This window comes from Pygoscelis adeliae, unplaced genomic scaffold (assembly GCF_000699105.1).
Source record: "Pygoscelis adeliae isolate BGI_AS28 unplaced genomic scaffold, ASM69910v1 Scaffold222, whole genome shotgun sequence".
NCBI lineage: Eukaryota > Metazoa > Chordata > Aves > Sphenisciformes > Spheniscidae > Pygoscelis > Pygoscelis adeliae.
Window position 1 is genome coordinate 1,838,855 of NW_008824309.1, and position 19,803 is coordinate 1,858,657.

A 19,803-nucleotide genomic window follows, 5' to 3' on the forward strand; every position below is an offset into this window, starting at 1 on the left:
ATGAACCTTTCAGCTACTTTTTTTTTTTTTTTGACTTCATAAAAAAAGTCAAAATGACCCTGTTTGAAAGTTTTTAAGAGAAATTTCATTTTTCAGGTAGGCACACCTTTTCATTTTGAAGTTGTAAGAAAGTCATAATAAAAGCAGATCTACAGCAATTGCATCAGTTCTCCAGCAATGTTATATTTAAGCAAATCAAACGTTAGCATTTATATAGAGTCTTAGATTATACACACACTACTTCAAATTTTTTTCAAAGAAAAAGCTCATTGTGTAAACGTTAGCAAATCACTGCCATTTGATTCTTTTTGTTGTCAACAGGCCAGAAAGATGAAGTTCACTATATGATAGATTATGTAAAGGAAATAATTTGTGGGAAAAGTAATTCACATGCAAATAAACATTTGTCATGTTTCTATATTGATTTGCAAAATATAAGCAAATACATTTTCTATACTGCTAATTAATTATTTATAAACAGAGATTTGATTCTGGAAAAATGTACACAATGAGCTAACTTCTCAATTCTCTATTTGCAAGAAATATTTCTTCTGCTGCTGGAATACATCTCTCTGATTTACATATGAACACAGAAGAGTACTTTCCCATCAGTGCTCAGACTGTTAGTGAAAGGAATAAGTGTTAATAGGCTTCTGTATAACCAATGAAGGACAGCATCTTCCAGCTTCTCCTTTATAAAATCACTGAAACTCCTTCCCAGGAAAAGCATTTTTGAATTATTAGAAAGAATTTTATTTGAAACACAGCACGTAAGATGATCTACTGCTTTCACTTTTTAAAGTCTGAAAATAATCTGTAAAGCCAACAGACATTTGTCATCAACTTAAATGGTAGCAATAAAGGATCTCATGAGAAACATTTTAAATTATTTCATATTTGGGGTTCAATTTTGCATTTAATAGGCATAGATATTGCACTAAGTCATGAATTGAAAGGATTTTTTAGGAGACTGATGTACTGATATACAAGTCTGAAGGGGAAAAAAAAAAACCCATAACTTTGTTTCTTAAAATAGGTTATGAAGATCAAACTTATAGTGTACTTTTTACCTGTATTTGTACAGGATAAATGTTTGCTCCTTGTGAGAATTCTACGTCTTGCAACAGCTGTTACAAAGCAAACTTTTAGAGAAACTAATTTGTATAATAGGAAAGGTGGAACCTGTATGTAGAAAAAGAAGTAACAGCAATACAAACATGGGATAGGAGCACCTCAACCAAAATGAGTTAGAAGTGTACATTGACCTCTTGATTCATCCCGGCATTTGGCAGTAGATGACAAAGATTTAGAGGAATTAGGGGACGTACTTAGGCCACACTTTCCTGTGATGAATGAGTATTCATCAGATCTACTACTAGAGGTTGTGTTGGAATTGAAACCTTTCAATAAGTTAAGGCAGAGTATCCAGTACGATGCATCCACATAACATAAGCGAAACATAAGTGTACATAAAAGAAGGAACCTTTGGTACACATCATTTTATCATACTAAAGTAGCATACTTGCCTTTGGCTAGCATTGTCACCAAGATGCCTTTAGAAAACTGACACTAGCCATTGTCTGACTTGCACCAAATCAGCTGAGCCTTAAGCAATGTAAAGAATTTGAATTTACAGCACTGACCACTCAAAATTTACTCAAGATGACATTATGAGATATTCCAGCTTAGTTTCTCTCAATATGCTGGTTTAAAACATTTTCACTTAAACATTAAATAATTGCTAGTTCTCATTGCATTTAGGATACAAACTTAACCCAGGACAAAATTGGCTAACTTGTTTTCTTGACAACTTGTAGGAGCAACAAAACAGCATTGAGAAGATTCTCTAGCAACGATAATATTTTGACACTGATTGAATTAATGCCTTTCTACAGCATTACTACATTTGCTTTGCTTCAATGTTTACAGTGTATTATATTTTCTTTAATTACATTCAATAAAACATTACTGATGCCTTCTATTCAGAGGAATAAGATAGTCATTACTATGGAATTTCCTTTTTTGAAGTTCCCTGAAAGAGAAAATACTATTTTTGCTCTAATTTGTTTTAAAAATCCAAATAAACTCTGAAAGCAAATTCCCCCTCCAAAAAGGTATTAACTCAGAAGAGTTAAAAATGCATTCTGCTTTGCTTAGTGCTAGCTCAGTATGGACCTATAACCTTCCTAACAAATCCTACTTATTTGGGGGGGTCCAAATATAGTTAAAGAACAATAGACTGTAAGACAAATACAGCTAAAGAACAGTCATAATGGGCACAACTATTTGCATTATACCATTAATAATTTTTCACACCCATATGTGATATTTTTTAGCATGCATTCTGTTTCACTTCTGATAGCTTCACCAAGATGCTGTGTGTGCATGTGAAGAAACTATACAGACAAATGTAAATACTTGGGCTGAATTTCTATAATTCAATAAATTCATTCTGCATTCTCGAGAAACAACTCCTTTTCTGATATAGTTGCCTGACAAGCCCTTTGTATATTCATATATGCTACGAACAACTTATTGTAATGTGCAATGTAATATATTTTGCCAAATGCTTTTGAATTTCTAATTTCGTATATATTTGTTTCATTACACTTTATTCTGTAAGTGGCTTGACAGCCTATAAAGAAATGTATACATGTATTTTGAACAACTGAACAGTATTATGTGTTTTCACAATGCTGCCAAGATTTTGAATTTTACAACTGTGTAAGCCTACTGTATTTAATTTAAACAGCAGAATATAGGATTCAACAGTTAGAAGTGAAGTATGCATTTGGCAAGCAAAAGAAAATGAAAAAAAAGCTGACACAAACTACAGTTCACCACTCTGGCCTTTAGTTTGATGCACCGGCTGTGTCTGGGTACTTTCAACTCACTAATTCCATCCATTACAATAAACTACAGATTTCTTTATCTGCAAGTCTTGAGAACAGCCAAGATCTGAATATATAACTTAATTAGTGATGTGAACACAAAGATGGCAAGCTTAATAAATATTAAAAAAAACACAGATAGATGATTGCTCCCTCATTATTTGAATTTTTTAAAAAATTATTTTGTATTATGATAATCTAAACTTTAAGGAAGAAAATTATTAACACTGTGTGATAAATAAATCCCACCTCACACATGGCAAATTTCAGATAAGATGCTTGACACTTATTTTGCAAACAGCAATAATGTTTTGTGGAAGTTGGGCTTTTTTAAATTTTCAAATTTTCAAAAGATTATTTAGTCATGTAGATTAACACTGTTAATTTAAACAATGATAAATAAAGCAAACTAAATAATAAATATTAACTAATAAATAATAAATTAATAATAATTAATAAATAATAAACAATAATAAATTATAAATAAAGCAAAACCGTCTCTTTATTTGATTTTTACATGAGAATAAAAGAACATAAAATAATTTATTGGTATTTATAATATAAATGAAAATGGAAAAATCCCACTGGCACTAATGATCAATTCCTAAGTAAAATCTCCCAGAAAGCTAAGAAAGCTTCTGTGTGTCAAAACCCTGCCTGGGATGTAACAATAAATGGCTCTGGGTGACTACTGAGCCACACGACATTTTCCCCTTTAGATGAAACACTTGCATATGAAAACTACAGCACTATTGCTTGCAATAACTCAAAACATTTTCTCATGTAGATAGTAATTAAAAGGCAGACAAACCCACTATAAAGAAAATCAACTCTATCCCAGCCAAAACCAGCACACCTTTCAAGCAGAATGAGCTAGTCTTCAGACATCCTGTACCTACGGACACCATGTCTCGAACTGGAGAAAGCGGCAGACAGCACGTACTCAGCATTAGAATATCTAATTTATTAAGCTTTCTAGGTTATTACCTTGAAGATACTAAATATACATTCATGATATACAATCAGGAATACGCATTCAAGATTATCTACACAACAAGATATTAATTTCTCGGATTTCTAAGTACAAAAGAAAAAAAGAACAGAAATTTTCAACTGAAGAGAAGGCACTTCAGAACTATTTGTGGAATTTCCCTCTTGAAATATTTTATAGAGACAATGATTATGAAATAAAACCATTAAGAATTTGTCATTTCTTCCTGAGAACCAGATCTAAATTAACTCGCTGAAAGTGGTATTAGGAGATTTATTAGGGATTCAGGTTCCTCATAGGTAGGAGAGAACTAGGCTAACTGAGCTACTTTGAATAACAACATCTACTTCTTAATTAAGTACTGTAGAAATTGACTTCTCACGATACAAAACAAGGCAAATCATCTCAGGAATATAATGAATGTAATGGGCAGGTAGTGTTTGATCAAACTTTATTCTTAACAAATGTTTATCACTTTATCACTGAGCAGTTTTTATGATTCTTATCTAGAGGTAAGAGATGCAATATGCAACTTATTGACAAAGGTAAACTAATTGTAATACTTATTTTGAATTCATCAGATTATTAAGAAGTCATAGGTCAGGCATTTTTGCATAGCTGATACAGAATTGCAGCTCTTTATAAGAATGAATAAAATTGGAGAATTTCAGCAAAGGGCACTTTCAATTCTGGTCAACTGATTTTCAACGGATCAGATGGCGTTGTATAAAAATATACACGTGCAGTTTATCAAAATTGAAAAGTTTCCTCTTACATGTTGCCAAACTGACTCCCCTCCTTATAACACGTACTTAGGTAAAAGTTACTTACTACAGTTTTCTTCATCAGAATTATCACCACAATCGTTTTGGCTGTCACATCTCCAATGATCTGGAATACAGTTGTTGTTTTTGCACTGGTATTCATGAGGCCCACAAGTTTTTTTATCTGTAATTAAGATGAGTATCATTTACATCATTGCAGACAAAGAGTCAAAATGGGAAAGACTGCTACTAAACAGTGACATGACAATGTTGCTAGATACATTTAAGAAGGAGCAACCATAATACTCAAAATGTTACTTTCAGAAATAATTTATTTCTCATACCACATTATTTAAGATTCTATTTATTCATTCATACCAAAAGAGAGATGCTCATAAATTTGATGATAAAATGAAAATATGGACTGCATACACTGTCATTTAAAGTAAAAAATATGAAATTCAGAAGTTAATTAGTTGGAAGAGAGGGTATTATTGCACTGAATCTCAAAAACTGCATTGACTTTTCCTTGAATCTATCTGTAAGATTGCTTTACAAAAGATCAGATCACAGTAAACCACAAGAATATTTATTTGAAAATGTACAAAATATATATTTCTCCAAAGTTATCTTTGCACATAATAATTTAATCATACCCGACAGAAAGCTTTGCATTTTGATTTACATTTTCACCTTCTGATGTCTTGGATTGGAAGTCTACTTATACAAAGTAAAGCATTATAATGCATATAATGCTAAACTAAGATTAATTTTCTTCATGCAGTAAATTTTCAGTGAGCTTTCCTGTTTAGAGAGTAGTGTTCTAGGCAAAGCCTCTTGGAGATGTATGAACATCCTGAACTCCTCCAGCAGGAAGGAGCTGCCTTTGTGTTTTATTTATATTTTTTATTTCTTGAGTAATTCTTTCAGGTTCTAAGGACTGAGATGAAATGAAGTAAATTAAAACGTTATCAGTGACACTTTATTTGGGAAAAAAAAGTTTGTTTTGTAAAAGCTTCAATGACATATTTAAAATTACATGTCACCGTGTTGATATTTCAACAGAAATTTTTTAAATTTCCATTAGGCTATTTCATAGCATGTCAGTTCAGACTTCATACTGCTAGCATGACAACTCGATGAGTTCTAGTAACTGACAGAATGAAGGAGGACTGAAACACTAGCTTAAATCAACCTGCTTTCTCTGCCAGTGAAATGGAAAGAATCACAAATTAGAGGTATTAGATTTTATGCTACGGCCCAAACTGCTGCTTATTGTGCTTTGTTTTAGGTGTGGTTCTGGAACTACAGTGATAAATCAAAACTACATTTGAATATAAAGAAGGTGGAGGTAAATGGTGTTGTAGATCAGTTGTGTACACTCAAAAATTTGGTAATTACAATACTGCCTTTTGCATTTGTTCCTTATTCTCTGCCACTATCGTGATTTTAAGTAGTTTTCTCCCAACATACTTTTTCCTACCGTGTTTCTCAAGATGACATTCTATGACATTTCAAATACTTGCATTGGCAAGCACTTAAAAAATATTTAACATTACAAAACATAAAAATATCCCCCCCCAAATAAGACACTCTTGTATTTTGTTTCTGTTGCTTTGCAAAAGATCAAGTTTCAAATCAGAAATCCATCCTATATTTATTAAAATACTTCTAGTAAAGTCTACAATCTCCCATTAACATACCTGCCCACAAAATGAGTCCTAAAGACTAACCACAGATTACATTCTATTTATTCTTCCACATTCAATAGAAATACCAAGATCTAATCAGTAATACACAGAAGCCAGAGATGACATCCCTTCATTTCAGCTACCTACTAGGATGAAGAGAACATGTAATGTATCTTTTCTTATTCTTCATAAAGAATTATCTAGTTCTCAAGGATGCTAAATCCATTTTCTAGCACTGTCTCTTTACACCTGTGAAGAGAGGCTGGACTTATTTTTTTTAATTTATCTGAGCGTAGTCTAACCTTATGATTACCACTTGAATATTAATCTCTCTCTTCTTACTCTATTTTTACCAAATACAAAAGGAATATTTAATTTTTTTTTATACAAAATATTTTGCATGTTTGTAAGGCTCTCTCTTCTTCATTTCACAAATCTGAAAGTTTTATTCTTCCTTTGGGTTGACTGATCTCTCGTAGCAGCTTACACTTGACAATGTCTTACAAACCAAATTTGCTTGTCTTATATTTCCTTCTTCACATTAATGAGAGCCGAGGAAAACACTAGGATACTAGAACTAAGATATAACAAAGAGGAAGATTTGGGAAAGTTGCGTAACAAATATCTGATCCTTGAGAAAGACTGATTCACTCATCTCAAAGGAAATAGTGCAAGACCTTATTTTTTGAATTGTGGAACCCTGAAAAGCACACACAGGCCCACACACATTTTGTCATTGCTGTCTTCAGCACTAAATTGTTTTCCATTTTTCTTAAAATGAGACCACCTTAAAATGTGAAAGTTCAGATAGGAATGGTACAAAGGCAAAGAAGTACTGATAACTCAATTTTCATATTTCTCTCTTCAAATTATTATTAAGAGATTCATTGATCTACTGTAACAGGCAAAGGCCCCTTCTCAGAAATTTGCGTGACTGCCTGAGGTAGCTGCTGGTTGGTCGGGGTTCGTCTTTTGTGCATACCGAACTAGGATTTTAGTTTAGAAATTATTCTAAATGAGCACGAAGAAAATAGGATGAAGGTTTAAATGGAAAACAAACCAAACCAAACCCCAAAATATTACATATGCACCCTAAAAGCATTTTGATTCAAACATCAATCTCTATCAATTAAAATACTCTTTTGTCACTAATTGCACTACCTTGCTGTTTGGGGACTTTAATTCCATATACGTGCATGTTTGTGCATTTGTGTGTGTGTGCACCTGCGAGTGATAAAATCCAAAATGAAAAGAAACTCGCTTTTGATCACTAGCTGTTCTAGAGCTTGGCAGGCTGTCACTGATGCTGGATACAGGAAATTATAAGCCTGTTGAAGGAAGTTTAAGTTTATATAATGCATCCTTCAAATGTCTCAAAGAACATATTCTTCATCATCAGAAAAAAACTACTTTGACTCTTCAGGCTAAAAATAAAATTAATATTAAAAAAGTGAGGAAGCAGAATGCAGTCATACTAATGTTGACACGTTATGCTAATAAAGACTTGAAATACATATAACCTTTAAAGTAGATTATAATCACTATCCAAGACCACACACAGCTTTCTTCAGATTCTAACTCAAACAAGGCCTTTTTTGATGTAAAGTATTAAAGTTGTGAGCAAGGATTACCATAATCTAATGGCTTCTTTTAATTGCCTGGACAGAAAGCATGAATTAACTCTTCCTACTGTTCTTTGAAAAACACCATACACTCATTAATAAACATACATTTCCTAATTCTACTTCAATTGTCTGAGTTGAAAGTAACCACAGAAGACTAAATACATTCAGACTACTTCTAACAAATTTACTCAATATAATATCTCCAATAACACACAGTAGCAGATATTGACTAAGCAAAATATATATGACTATGCAGCACTTAAGCAAAAAAGAGATTACCCTTTATACAACTTTTGCCTTGTAGGCATTTTAGAAATGAACTATAAACGATAACAAGTTAGTATTAGCACCAACATATGCAGATCTTTATTATACTCAGCTTGCAGCTTTAGAATTTAATTCTATCAAACTGTGTTCATAAAAATAACCATCTTTAAATTAAAAAAAAAAAAACAACCAACAACACAGAAGACCAAACGGTGTTAAAACTACTGCTATAATAAGGTAATTTAAACATATTTTGAATGCTAAAATTATGGAAAACACTAAAATGTGATTAAACCCACCCTGTTGTTGTCAAGGCTTAGTTGTTCTATGTGTACATAACCGTGTGTGGCACAGAGATTGTGAATATGGATCAATTGTTCTGTCTCCTCCAACACAAAATCTAAGAGCATTATATGCAGCTAGCAGATTTAAAATAAAAATGGAGGTACTTTTTCAGGGAGGTGTGTAATTAAGCTGTGGAATTCCTTGTTGCAGCACGTTGTGAAAACTTTACAAAGGTTAGAAGAGACTGAAATCCATCAAGGATTATTGCATAGAGAGACATATTTGACTCACAATATCTCTGATTCTCAAATTGTTAGAGGCTGGAAGAGTATCCCAGGGAAGAGTATGCCAGGGAAGTTTCATTACAGGCCTGCTTTGCTCGCATACTCTTTCCTAGTCACTGCCAGAGACAGAATAAAAAGCGAGATGAGTCTTAGATAGGAACCAGCATAACCAGTTGTATTGTGACTGAAAAAACCTATTTGACTTGGGATTGCACGCATTGCACCTCTATACAATTGTTCGAGTAATTTGGACATTATTCTTTCTATTGGCTAAAATGATGAATCACAGTGAAGTACCTATTATTAATACGATTTTTGCTGTTCAGTGTTACTTTTGGGTTTTTTTCCTCTTTGCTTTTAAACTTTGTGTCTTGAGGATTTTATTAGATGAATTATTTTAAAAGACCTTTTGTGCCATATCAGTTGGTCTTGCGTGGGTTACTCAACATATGAATCCACAGTTTGGAAGCTTAGAATGCTGTCCAACTTGGAAAGAAACGGCATGTTGGAGATCAAGGTGATGGGGGACAGTGCAGGAGAAAGCACCTTTGAAGCGGATCAGAAGGTGAGCAGTGCAGGAGTAGTTCTATAATAGCCCAGAGGAGTATTTAGTCTCTATGGCAAAGGTTCATCTCCTTTGCATCCACTGTTGCTTCAAGCCAAATGATTTCTTGGACTGTAACTTCTCTCTGGTTGATATGATTTTCCCCTTCTTGACAATTCAAACGATGGTCTTGGATTGTCAGCCTTGAGGAATAGTTCAATTTCCTAGGCATATTTAGCAGCTCCAACATTTTCAGCCTGTAATTTTGTTACTTTGTTGTCCCAGAGGTAGCATAAACTTGTCCAGACTCATGTGTTTCATCAAACCATTTATTGACAGGTGGATGAATAATGGTGAGAGCTTTGAATGTTCTGTACAACTATTTTTCTTGTTCTCTTCCATCTCAGAACATTTTTCCATCTTTTCCTTTATAGACCTGTCTTGAAATTTCCACAAGTTTTTCCTGCACTTGGTGAGTGTGCGTCTCGCACTGACATCCATATTCAGTGATTTTCCAACAATACTGATCCACAGGCATCTTCTGTGATTATTTGTAATTCATTTCCCAAGTGGAATATTTATATTTATTATTTCCTTCCATTTACAACAAAAGAGCTGACTCAGTACTTTCCAACAATGCAAGCAATGACTGAACAGCTTATTACTACTACTAAACAGTGTGATCTGTTTTTTTCCAAGTGATGATGAATAGCATACTAGGCGTATACAATAAAATATCACATACAGACTAATGTGAAAGCTGCTTAGATTTTCAACTTTCTATGAGTATTGTCTTAATAAAATAATTTTAACTGTTTGTGCAGAAATATAATCAATGCATCTGTCCTGTCAATAAGAAACATGCTAAGAACTGTAGAGTTATATTTGTGATCCAACAATGAATCTTCAGAAAAGCAATGAAAGAAATTCTTGGATTCAAAGTTAGTACTTACGTTCTAAAAAATCTGCCTCAGTGAGGTAGAACACTGTGGTTTGGGATATTGTGTAAAATCTGAGAAAAAATAGGGCTTGGTTTGGTAATGGTGCTATTCTATCCTTGATCCTCTCTGTAGAGGATCTGCCTCCTCAAACTACCAAATTTAAGTACAGAAGTTTCATAAGTATCAGGGGTTCTTGGAGAAGGCCTATGGGGATGCAAAGTTTGTGGAGTGGTGCGTTAGGGCACGCAACTCCCTGGAGCCCACAGAGAGAAGGAAAAGTTGGTCATGTCGAGTTGGAATCTGCTCCGGACCCTTCTGCACAGCCAGTCTTAACTAACACGATTTGCAAATTATTACATTTTTCACTATGTATGAACTCCAGCAGCAAAAAAGCATGCAGAATAAATTGACAGAAACTGGATAATACTGTGAGAAAAATCAAGAATGTCACTGTATTCCAAATGAGGATTTCATTTACAACTCCTGCCAATAAAGTAATAGTATAATATGAAGTTTACAGACTATTCATATAAAGATTACTGTTCAACAAGAACTGTATGAGCCAGATGCAGCTATCATATCAGATAGGTATTATCATACATTGAAAGAGGACGTATTAAGTGGGATGATTATTTCCTTTTGCTACTTTTTTCAAAAATATCAAGCTACAGTAATATATTCAAAACCACCGGCATACTCACCACAGTTGGCTTCATCTGATCCATCAGCACAATCTGGGTCTTCATCACATACCCACAGTTTAGAAATGCAATGCTTTGTTGTTTTACACTGGAAGTGGTCTGGAGAACAACTGTTTTCAGCTTTAAATAAAAGGATGCCAAATTAAAACTAGAAATTTCTGTTAATATTCAAAATACTTGTTTTAAAGAAAAAAATATTAAGGATTCAAAATGCAGAAATTGTGTATCTCTAGCATCACTTACATAACATCTGTAAGAAAACAACATTCAGGTTTATATTGTTTATAATTTTGTCTTCTTTTTATATATTATTTTATATATAACAGTAAGGTCAAATGAATCTAATGAACAAAGTGTCTATTGTGATATTCTTTTAACAACAAATAGACTTAACATTGATACAATCAAACCAGTTTAGTAAAAAGCAGTCAGATTTATTTTTTTTCTAACTTCCTAAAACACCAGTTATCAATTCTGAAAGTCAGTTTGAAGGACTAAAGGCATCTCTCAATGCTTTGATTGAAAAGGTAATCAAATTTATGTACAATTTTGGTGAAATTCTGTGCTCTCTGTTAGAAGAGGCCATGGGTAAATGGTGAGAAAAGTTTGACAATTATTTCACTTTTCCAGTTTAGCAGAACAATTTTTTGAACAAATCCTACAGCAAGATAAAGATGCAAAGATGCAGCTAATCTTCAACCTATTCTTTCAGGATGCTTTAAGTAAAGCTTAACTGCTTTAACTTTAGAGCAGCCACTTGACAACAAAAAAGATCCACAGTGCACTCACCTGATTCTAGATCGACTTCCTCACAAGCATATATGCCAGATCTTACTATTTCTTAAACTCTTATAAGTGAGAGTATAGAGGCAAGATGAGTAAAGGACATAGATCTGGACTGGACTGTGAGCAAGTTGTTTGTGATCAGATACATAAGGATTTGTTTAGAGATAAACATGTATCAGAACCTCCAAATTGTTCTAAACTGAATTGAACATAGGTGGAAAACAGTATGATCTATTCTCGGGTAATGTTTTCCCACGTGAAAGTTTGTCCCACTCCATAAGGTTTTTAACAAACTTTCCTATCCCTGTTGAAAAGCAATTTGCTCCTTGATGCTACCATTCTTGTTTCTTGGGTTTTGCAAGATGAAAAAAATTTAGGTTTGTTAAAAGTTGGTGTATTATTTGTTTCAGTGTCACGTTTCCATACATAAATTTACAGTGCTGGAATAAAAAAAAGCATTTAGACTTGGCTATGTTGCTAACTATACTTATAAAAAAGCTGATTCTCAGCTAGGACACCTCACCAGGGGATTTCAAAGCGCTTTACAAGGAAGACCAGCATAATTACCTCCATTTTACATATGGAAAGCCTTAAGTACGAAATGTGACTTTTTCAATGTCACTTGATATATAAAATGAAACAGTGGTAGAGCTGAAAAAAAGGTCTGTATCTTATGAATCCAGTGAAATCAGAACGAAATAGATAATCTCATCTATTGTCTGTCTTGTGACAGGAGCCCAAGTCAATATGAACTTTGTGGTAGACCTATTTAAAACCTCCCCTTGTCGTAATCTCCCCAAAGGCAACTGAAGAGTTTTCAGAAGCCACAAGCGAGGTTTTATTAAAATATAAACTAGCACACTTAACTTTCTTAAGAGAGAAGCTAATAAAGCCTAGGTAAGAGAACAGAAATAAAAAATGTACATAATTAACCTCCCCCACTCCCCACTGTGTCTTTGCAGGTGGGTTGATGGCTGAGTTTCAGACAATTCGAAAGCTTGCTTTATGTCACAGCAGACGGTCCTATCCCCACTAATCCCTAGGAAGTTTTCAGCTCCATCACAGCTGATCCTGACCCTATCCCTCCCACAGTCCCTGAGCACTGCTGTGCAGCAGACTCCGCTGCTCTGATTTAATTTCTGTCAGCTACACCTCAAGGTTTTGGGAACCTTCCATATACCATGTGCCGTTCTTTATAACAAAAAAAGCAATCTCCCCTATCTTCCACAGGAGTTTACTTGACCCCGCGTAATCAGTTTTTAAAGAAACATAACATGCAAACCAACATATAATACTGTCTGTGAGAGGCTACAGCTCTGCTGAGCTGTTTGGAAGACGGCCATTAAACATGACCATGAACAAAGCCTTTGTATCCTTAGCAACCCTTCCCTTGGAGAAGGCCATGTTCTTTGCAGAAATGCAGCATATGCAAACCTTGAGAAAGCTAATTCAGAAAATAGAAATAAGCACCTTAGATCAGCAGTAGATCTGAATAATGAATTGAATGAAGGACAGAGATGTATTTCAAGACCGCGCCGTGATTTTAATTACAAAATGATCAAAACCACAAGCTATTCAACACATTTCCATTCTAAATCTGAAAATATTTTCTCTACTTCTATCTAAGAAATATGGAGTGAAAATTAATTTATGAAAAGTAAGATGTATTAAAAGCTGAGTAAATGGAAATCAAGTTACACAGGCAAATTAATGAAGAAGTCCCCAGAGGAAAGGGAATAGAAAAGGTAAAAAACTCCATCAAAGAAAAAGGATGTAGAAGGAGTTAGGAATCTACATCTTTTCCAATAAAAGACGCAGAAAAATGTCTTTTTCCATTGAAATGTGTTGCTGCAAGGCATGGCAGATGAAAGCCTCAAGAAGATGAGTCATTTGTGAGGCGGTTGAGAGTAAAATGGATGTTTCAGCCTAAGCCAGAAACCCAATTAAATGCTTGAAATTAATTGTTTACATACCCCTCTTCCCTGCAATGACTTTAAAAAAAACGAAGTTGTTAAATGACAGTTTAGGTTGTTCTCTTGTATATGAAGTACTGTACATCAATCAACCCTGTAAATTAACTGGTTTGCATGTTCCTCAAATTATTTTACATGGAGGACATTTACAGTATTTTGCATATTTTACTTCAGTTCCTTGTTTAAAACCAGCTACAGTTGTCAGAGCAAAATTCTCTAAACATAACTTACGACAGTCTCTTTCATCTTCTTCATCACCACAGTCATCCTGTCCATTGCATCTCAGATTTATTGGAATACACTTCTGATTCTTTGTGCACTTGAACTGACCTGACAGACACACATGTGTGTCTGTAAGTTAAAAGAAAAAAAATATAAAGTTACAAAGATTAAAAGATTTTTTTTAAAAAAGTAAAAGAATAAAATTATAGTTTCTTGACAGAATTTAAAGCATGACATTTAAATCAGTTTAGCATGTTTCTGAAGTCTGCAATGTATATAATCACCTACCACAGTTCAGTTCATCAGAATTGTCCCCACAGTCGTTCTCTCCATCACAGATAAAGGCTGGAAGAGCACAAAGTCCAGTTCCGCACTGAAAACGTCCTGGCTGACATCTGAATTCGGCTGAGAAAAAAGAAAACTGCTTATGAATACTGTCAGAGGAATGGTTAAAGTATCAATAGTGTTGTTCTTCCTCTATGGACTAATCAAAAGAACTTATAAACCTTTGTATTTGCCTATATAATCGCAATCTGAGCAGATATTAGTAACTAAAATGTACACATACTATTGCAAAGTTAATTTCAAAGGCTGAGATTTTAAATTTACATAACTATAGTTATACCTTACTAATGATACAGAGTGCAACCTTCTACAGGTTGATGCTTACTATTAGCTCAACAGAGGCTTGCTATTTAGGATCTAAACACTTGAGTTCACATCAGCATTTAAGAAACTCACTATCCCACTCTAATTCTATTTCCCATGAAAGGTTTAACATTGTTCCTTCTCACAGGCACTGCCATTTGAGTGAATGAGCAATTATGCACCTCTATAGTAATATTTTATATAATCATAGTGTAGCTTAAAATGCAATCTTATGTAGAATGATTACATAGGTTAAAGCTTGCTTCAAAGGCCTCTGCAGCAGAAAAAGAACTAATTATAAAATTGTAAAAATACGGGTGAGAGATTTCGATCCAAAAAATCAAATTAACTGTTACTTAACTGGAAGATTGTAGAACACACAGTAGACCATTTTGTGTATATAAGCTTAAGGGAAGAAGGCAAGAATCTTTTGATTTATGTAGATTAATATAATAGTACTAAAGTAGTCAGTGACTGGGACTGAAAAATAGCCTCATCAACAGATGTTACTGTTTATGAATCCAGTACACTAGAAAGGTACTTCTCTAACAAGTAAACTTGCAGTCAGCTACCATCACAGCAACAATCCTTTGGGATGCTGAAAGCATCATAATTGATTTCCAGTTGTCTACAATTCAACAGGGGAATACTACAGTAATCTACTATTTCGACTATGGGAGGCTATCGAGAAATATGCTGTATCTGCACCACCTTCAGGATAGTGTGTCAAAGTTACACAGGATGCATGAAAAACGTTCATTGCATAAAATTGTTCATACTGGAGGGGTGAGATTTAGCTCTCCAAACTTTCCTTTGACAATATTTATAAAACTATAAAATGAAAATATCTATATAAAACATATTGTGGAAAAACACACAGAATCTTAGTAGGAATCACATGGAGAACATTGTTGTTGTTCAGAAAATTGCACTAAATACTAATGCGTAGCTCAACTTGGATAATTGCAATGAAACATAAGCAAACGAGATTAGAATTGCACATTTCTATTATATACACAAATAAACCAAATAAACCTGGCAGAATTTTGTATTTATGTACAAAAATCAGCAGCCTCAGAACATAGCTTTAAAATAAAAATTTTTAGCAAAATGCAATGGGATCAAGTAAAGGTTTAAAACATGAAAAACATGTTCTTATGATTTTCCAAAGACCTTAAAAGACCCTTAGTAGCTATGAGTTAATGAAAGTCTTTTAGAGGCTGACAAACAAGAGCCTGCACCCTTTGTAAATTTGACAGAGACCAAGGGGAAAAAAAAAAAGTGTTGCAAACAAAAGCATTCAAAAAAATCCTCTTCCTAACATCTATAAAGCATTATATTTTATTTGGACCCTACCGACAAAACTGAGTTCCAAATTCACTTACGGCACTCCTCAGGCTCGTCAGAGCCATCTCCACAGTCATCGACAGTGTCACATTTCCACCAAAACGGAATACATTTGTCAGTTTTGCAACGGAACTGTAAAAGGAAGGAAAGACGGAAGAAAAGCTTTGATATGAATATTTATTTTTAAAGAGAAATAGTACAGTTTATGAAAAATTAGATCCACTGCTTAAGTCATTGTTCCATTAATCAACTCTGGCTGTTAATTTTATAAAACTTATTTTTTAAATATTCTTTTTTTGGAGATGTTTTGCACTGAGACTTCCACTGATACAAATCATTGCAGTTTCAATGACATTGCTACACTGACTTACAGTGCCCCAATATAAACCGCTCGTCGTATTTTGCTGCATTCTATGATTTGATTCTTTAAGATCTTATTCAAAATAACCACTTCAATTCTTAAACATTCTTTGTAGGCTGTTGAAGCAGACTTAATATCATTTTTCCAGCTAAACCAAAACACCCACAGTTACAGAAAAGGGCCTTAACGTGCAGTGTTGTACTTGTATACAGTACTGCTTATATGGCTTGAATTAAATGAGAAAACCAGAAGCTAGGCCTTCCAACCTTTCAAAAGGATAAAATATTTGTACAGAAAAGAAAAATCCTTTGTAAGACCTTGGCAGTGCCTTTACTCTGAGCTCAGGCAACACTGTACCTTTGTTCTGACTGAAAGAGGAATGCAAAACAAAAAGTAGATTACTTGATGCAATCTTCTAGGGCTAAAACTAAAATCAGAGTTCATTATGTGGCTAATGCGAGGGAGAAAATTCTGGATAGATTATCAGCAACTTTTAAGAAATGTTCTGTTTCCTACCTGGTGTCTGTATGAGCACAGAAAGGAAGGAAATCAACAGGTTTAGAAGTCCAAGACATTTTATTTTCTGTGACTAGGCATAATTTTTTCATTTATTCACATTTTTAAAATAATTGATTATTCAATAAAGCTGTACTTAAAAGGTATATTAAACTTGATGCATTAGTTCAGTTTTATCTTTTCTGCCAAGAAAATTTAGGCTTTCATGGCCATTAATGTAGTAGGACCTATAGTTGGAGCTACATCATTCTTGTACCACATTGAAGGACATGCCGTGTAACAGGTTGGGTTTGAAAGGCAGCTATTCTAAACTGTTAAACTGTTCCACAAAGGTATGCACCTCAGAGTAGCTCGGCAGAAGGCCTCCAAATGTAGGAGACAAACAGAAACTCAGACAATTCTCATTCCTACTATTTTCTACTTGGTAGCATAGCCTTCCTGCTGCTTAATTGTTTTAAAGTGCTAGCCTCGCTCTGCTCACCACAAGGCACTTCACGCTGTTCAGATGACATTATGAATTTAATTCCAGGAAACGGGTACTAACTCTTAGATGCTCTGAATGAAAATGCTTGCATTCCCTTCTAAACTGGGGAGCCAGACACTTTGTAAAATCAGGAGTCAGAGCCATACGGGTGTGCCTGGAACGGCCTGCAATGGCCTGAGTTTTGGTGTGAGTGTTTTCAGTCCGATGTGTTTTGTACTAAATAATTTCTCACATCAGATTAGCCATCAAAAGACAGCTGAAAGTCTGTAGATGTGCAAGACCAGCGTATCAGCCACCCAACTGCTTTTCATCAGAAATAGCTAACAGTGGGTGTGTTGTCAAGAGCAATTACATCATAGGAACAGCTACGATTTTACAGCATCATCTGAAAATCTTAAGTAGCAAAGTATATTTTTGCCACTGATCTCTGCATCTGATGCCATCAGATGGATGAATTATCAAACAGTAAACAGATTTCAAAATTGAAAGAAAATGACCAATAACCAATGTCAACTTGTAACTGTCTGTCTGAAGCAGCTTCTTCTATTTAACCCTGCTCTCCCTCCTATGGAATCCACAAGTGATAAAATATTGCTCCTGAAGGATCCAAGATGTGATGCTATTCTTCAATTCAGACTACCAATGAATTATTTAGACAGGAATAGAGCCATTCAATCAACTGTTAGCATATAAATTCACTGTGGAATAAGCTTCCAGTGCCATTCAAAGAAAATAAAAAAAAAAAAAAGAAAAAAAGAAAAAAGTGCTGTTTTTTTAACCAAACAAATCTGAGAAGCTAGATATGGGGGAAAAATAGGTAAGAAATTCCTCATTTTACAAGTGTTTTACACTTTCTTTTTGTTCATCACTTAATGGGAAGTAACAAGCAGACAATCTAAACAGAAAAGATACGATGAACATCATAAAATCACACCAAACACTACCTTAAGGGAACAGAGGAAGACAGTGGGAAGGTTTCTTAAATAACATTACTTGAATGAAACTGTACGTCATTTATTAAGATGACCACTGTTCCATAAAAATTAAGAGCAAACCCCTTTCCTTAATGAGTACAGACAAAATGCATCGTGATGTAGAAGGTTGTAAGAGGTCATTAGCATACATATAATAAAAGTGGACTACTAGAAAAGCTGGACTACTAGAAAGATTTTAAAGACCATATGTACTATTACAATCAACCAATTAATTGTCTGCGTAGAACAGTCCAAAGACTTTTATCAAAGTGGTTCTCTTATAAGAAATCAGTATGTTCTACTTAATCTACCTTATATTTTAAGGAAAAAAAAAATCACCAAATATTCATTTCAAGTACAAAGGAATCCACCTCCCATAAAGAATTCAATGTTTTAATTGATGCAATTGTTAATTAATTGCATATTCTACCATTTCCATTTCAGCTACTGGTTTGTTTTTAATGTAGCCCTAACGTTTACCTACCTAGCTAACTGGACTGAGCTTGTTTTCTTGTATTAATGTAGAGTTCGTTCATGCATGAATACTCCCAAATCATTGTTATATACACTTTGTATCATTGTTATATGCGCTTTGTATTTTTATGTTTCATATTTTATACAAATGTTTTTTCAAAGCAGTTTTTATGGGTTTACTAGCTGTATTTGTTCTAGTGACTGGCAGAAACATCCACATTTGAAAGGGAACAAGTTCTTCATTCTCTGGAAAAAAGGCATTTGCAAGTCTATTTTCAACTAATAGCCTTGAAGATGAAACACTTTAAATGCACCCATGAGTTACCTAGTCTTCAGCTCCTTTGACTGATGCTTCCACATTTAATGGGCACCAGCATTCATATTTAAAAGCAGATGGAAACACAGTAAAATATAATCCCCACTCTCCCTTCCCCCATACATATGCACTTACCTGACTGGCAGTGCAGTTCGATAAGCACGTCTTGTTATCCGCAGCAAGGTAAAAGTTAGTGGGACAGGCGCAAGTATACATCTTGTCAGGGGCTAGAAGACATAAATGACTGCAACCACCGTTGTTTAGTGTACACAGATGTTTAGACACTGTGGACAGAATAGGAAAAGAATATCAGAGCCTATTATTTCAGTATACTTCAGGGTATCTGCTTTATAGGGAATAAAAATGTATTACACATACTATTTTTACAATGGAATGTCTCAAATCAAAAACCCATAAGAGGCAACCTTTTCCTTTTGCCTTTAAGCGGTTCTCTGTTGTATGCAAAAAATAATTATTACCATGGATGTAGATTCAATACTGAAAGAATGAGAGGAAGAAAAAAGCACAAGGGTTTTTTTCTTTTTTTTCTTTTTTTTTTTTTTTTTTTTTTTTAATGAGACAAAAAACTTAACTTATCTAGGTCAAGTGCCAAATTGTATTCAGTTACAATTCCAATACGGGGACATCAGGAGATCAGACACAATCATAACGCCCACATTCTCTGACATTCCCTCAGTCCAACAAGTTTCTAAATAAC

General features: G+C 34.2%; 1 protein-coding gene across 1 annotated transcript in view; it reads right to left on the bottom strand.

Annotated features, from left to right (window-relative positions):
* Positions 1–19,803, bottom strand: part of LRP1B (low density lipoprotein receptor-related protein 1B) — a 614,444-nt gene that overhangs the window by 78,582 nt on the left and 516,059 nt on the right. The window contains exons 62-67 of the mRNA XM_009319022.1: positions 19,221–19,369; positions 15,999–16,092; positions 14,254–14,370; positions 13,975–14,094; positions 10,985–11,104; positions 4,714–4,830 (exon numbers count right to left, since the gene is read on the bottom strand). Coding sequence (XP_009317297.1) covers positions 4,714–4,830; positions 10,985–11,104; positions 13,975–14,094; positions 14,254–14,370; positions 15,999–16,092; positions 19,221–19,369 — 717 coding nt within the window. The remainder of the gene's footprint in view (positions 1–4,713; positions 4,831–10,984; positions 11,105–13,974; positions 14,095–14,253; positions 14,371–15,998; positions 16,093–19,220; positions 19,370–19,803) is intronic.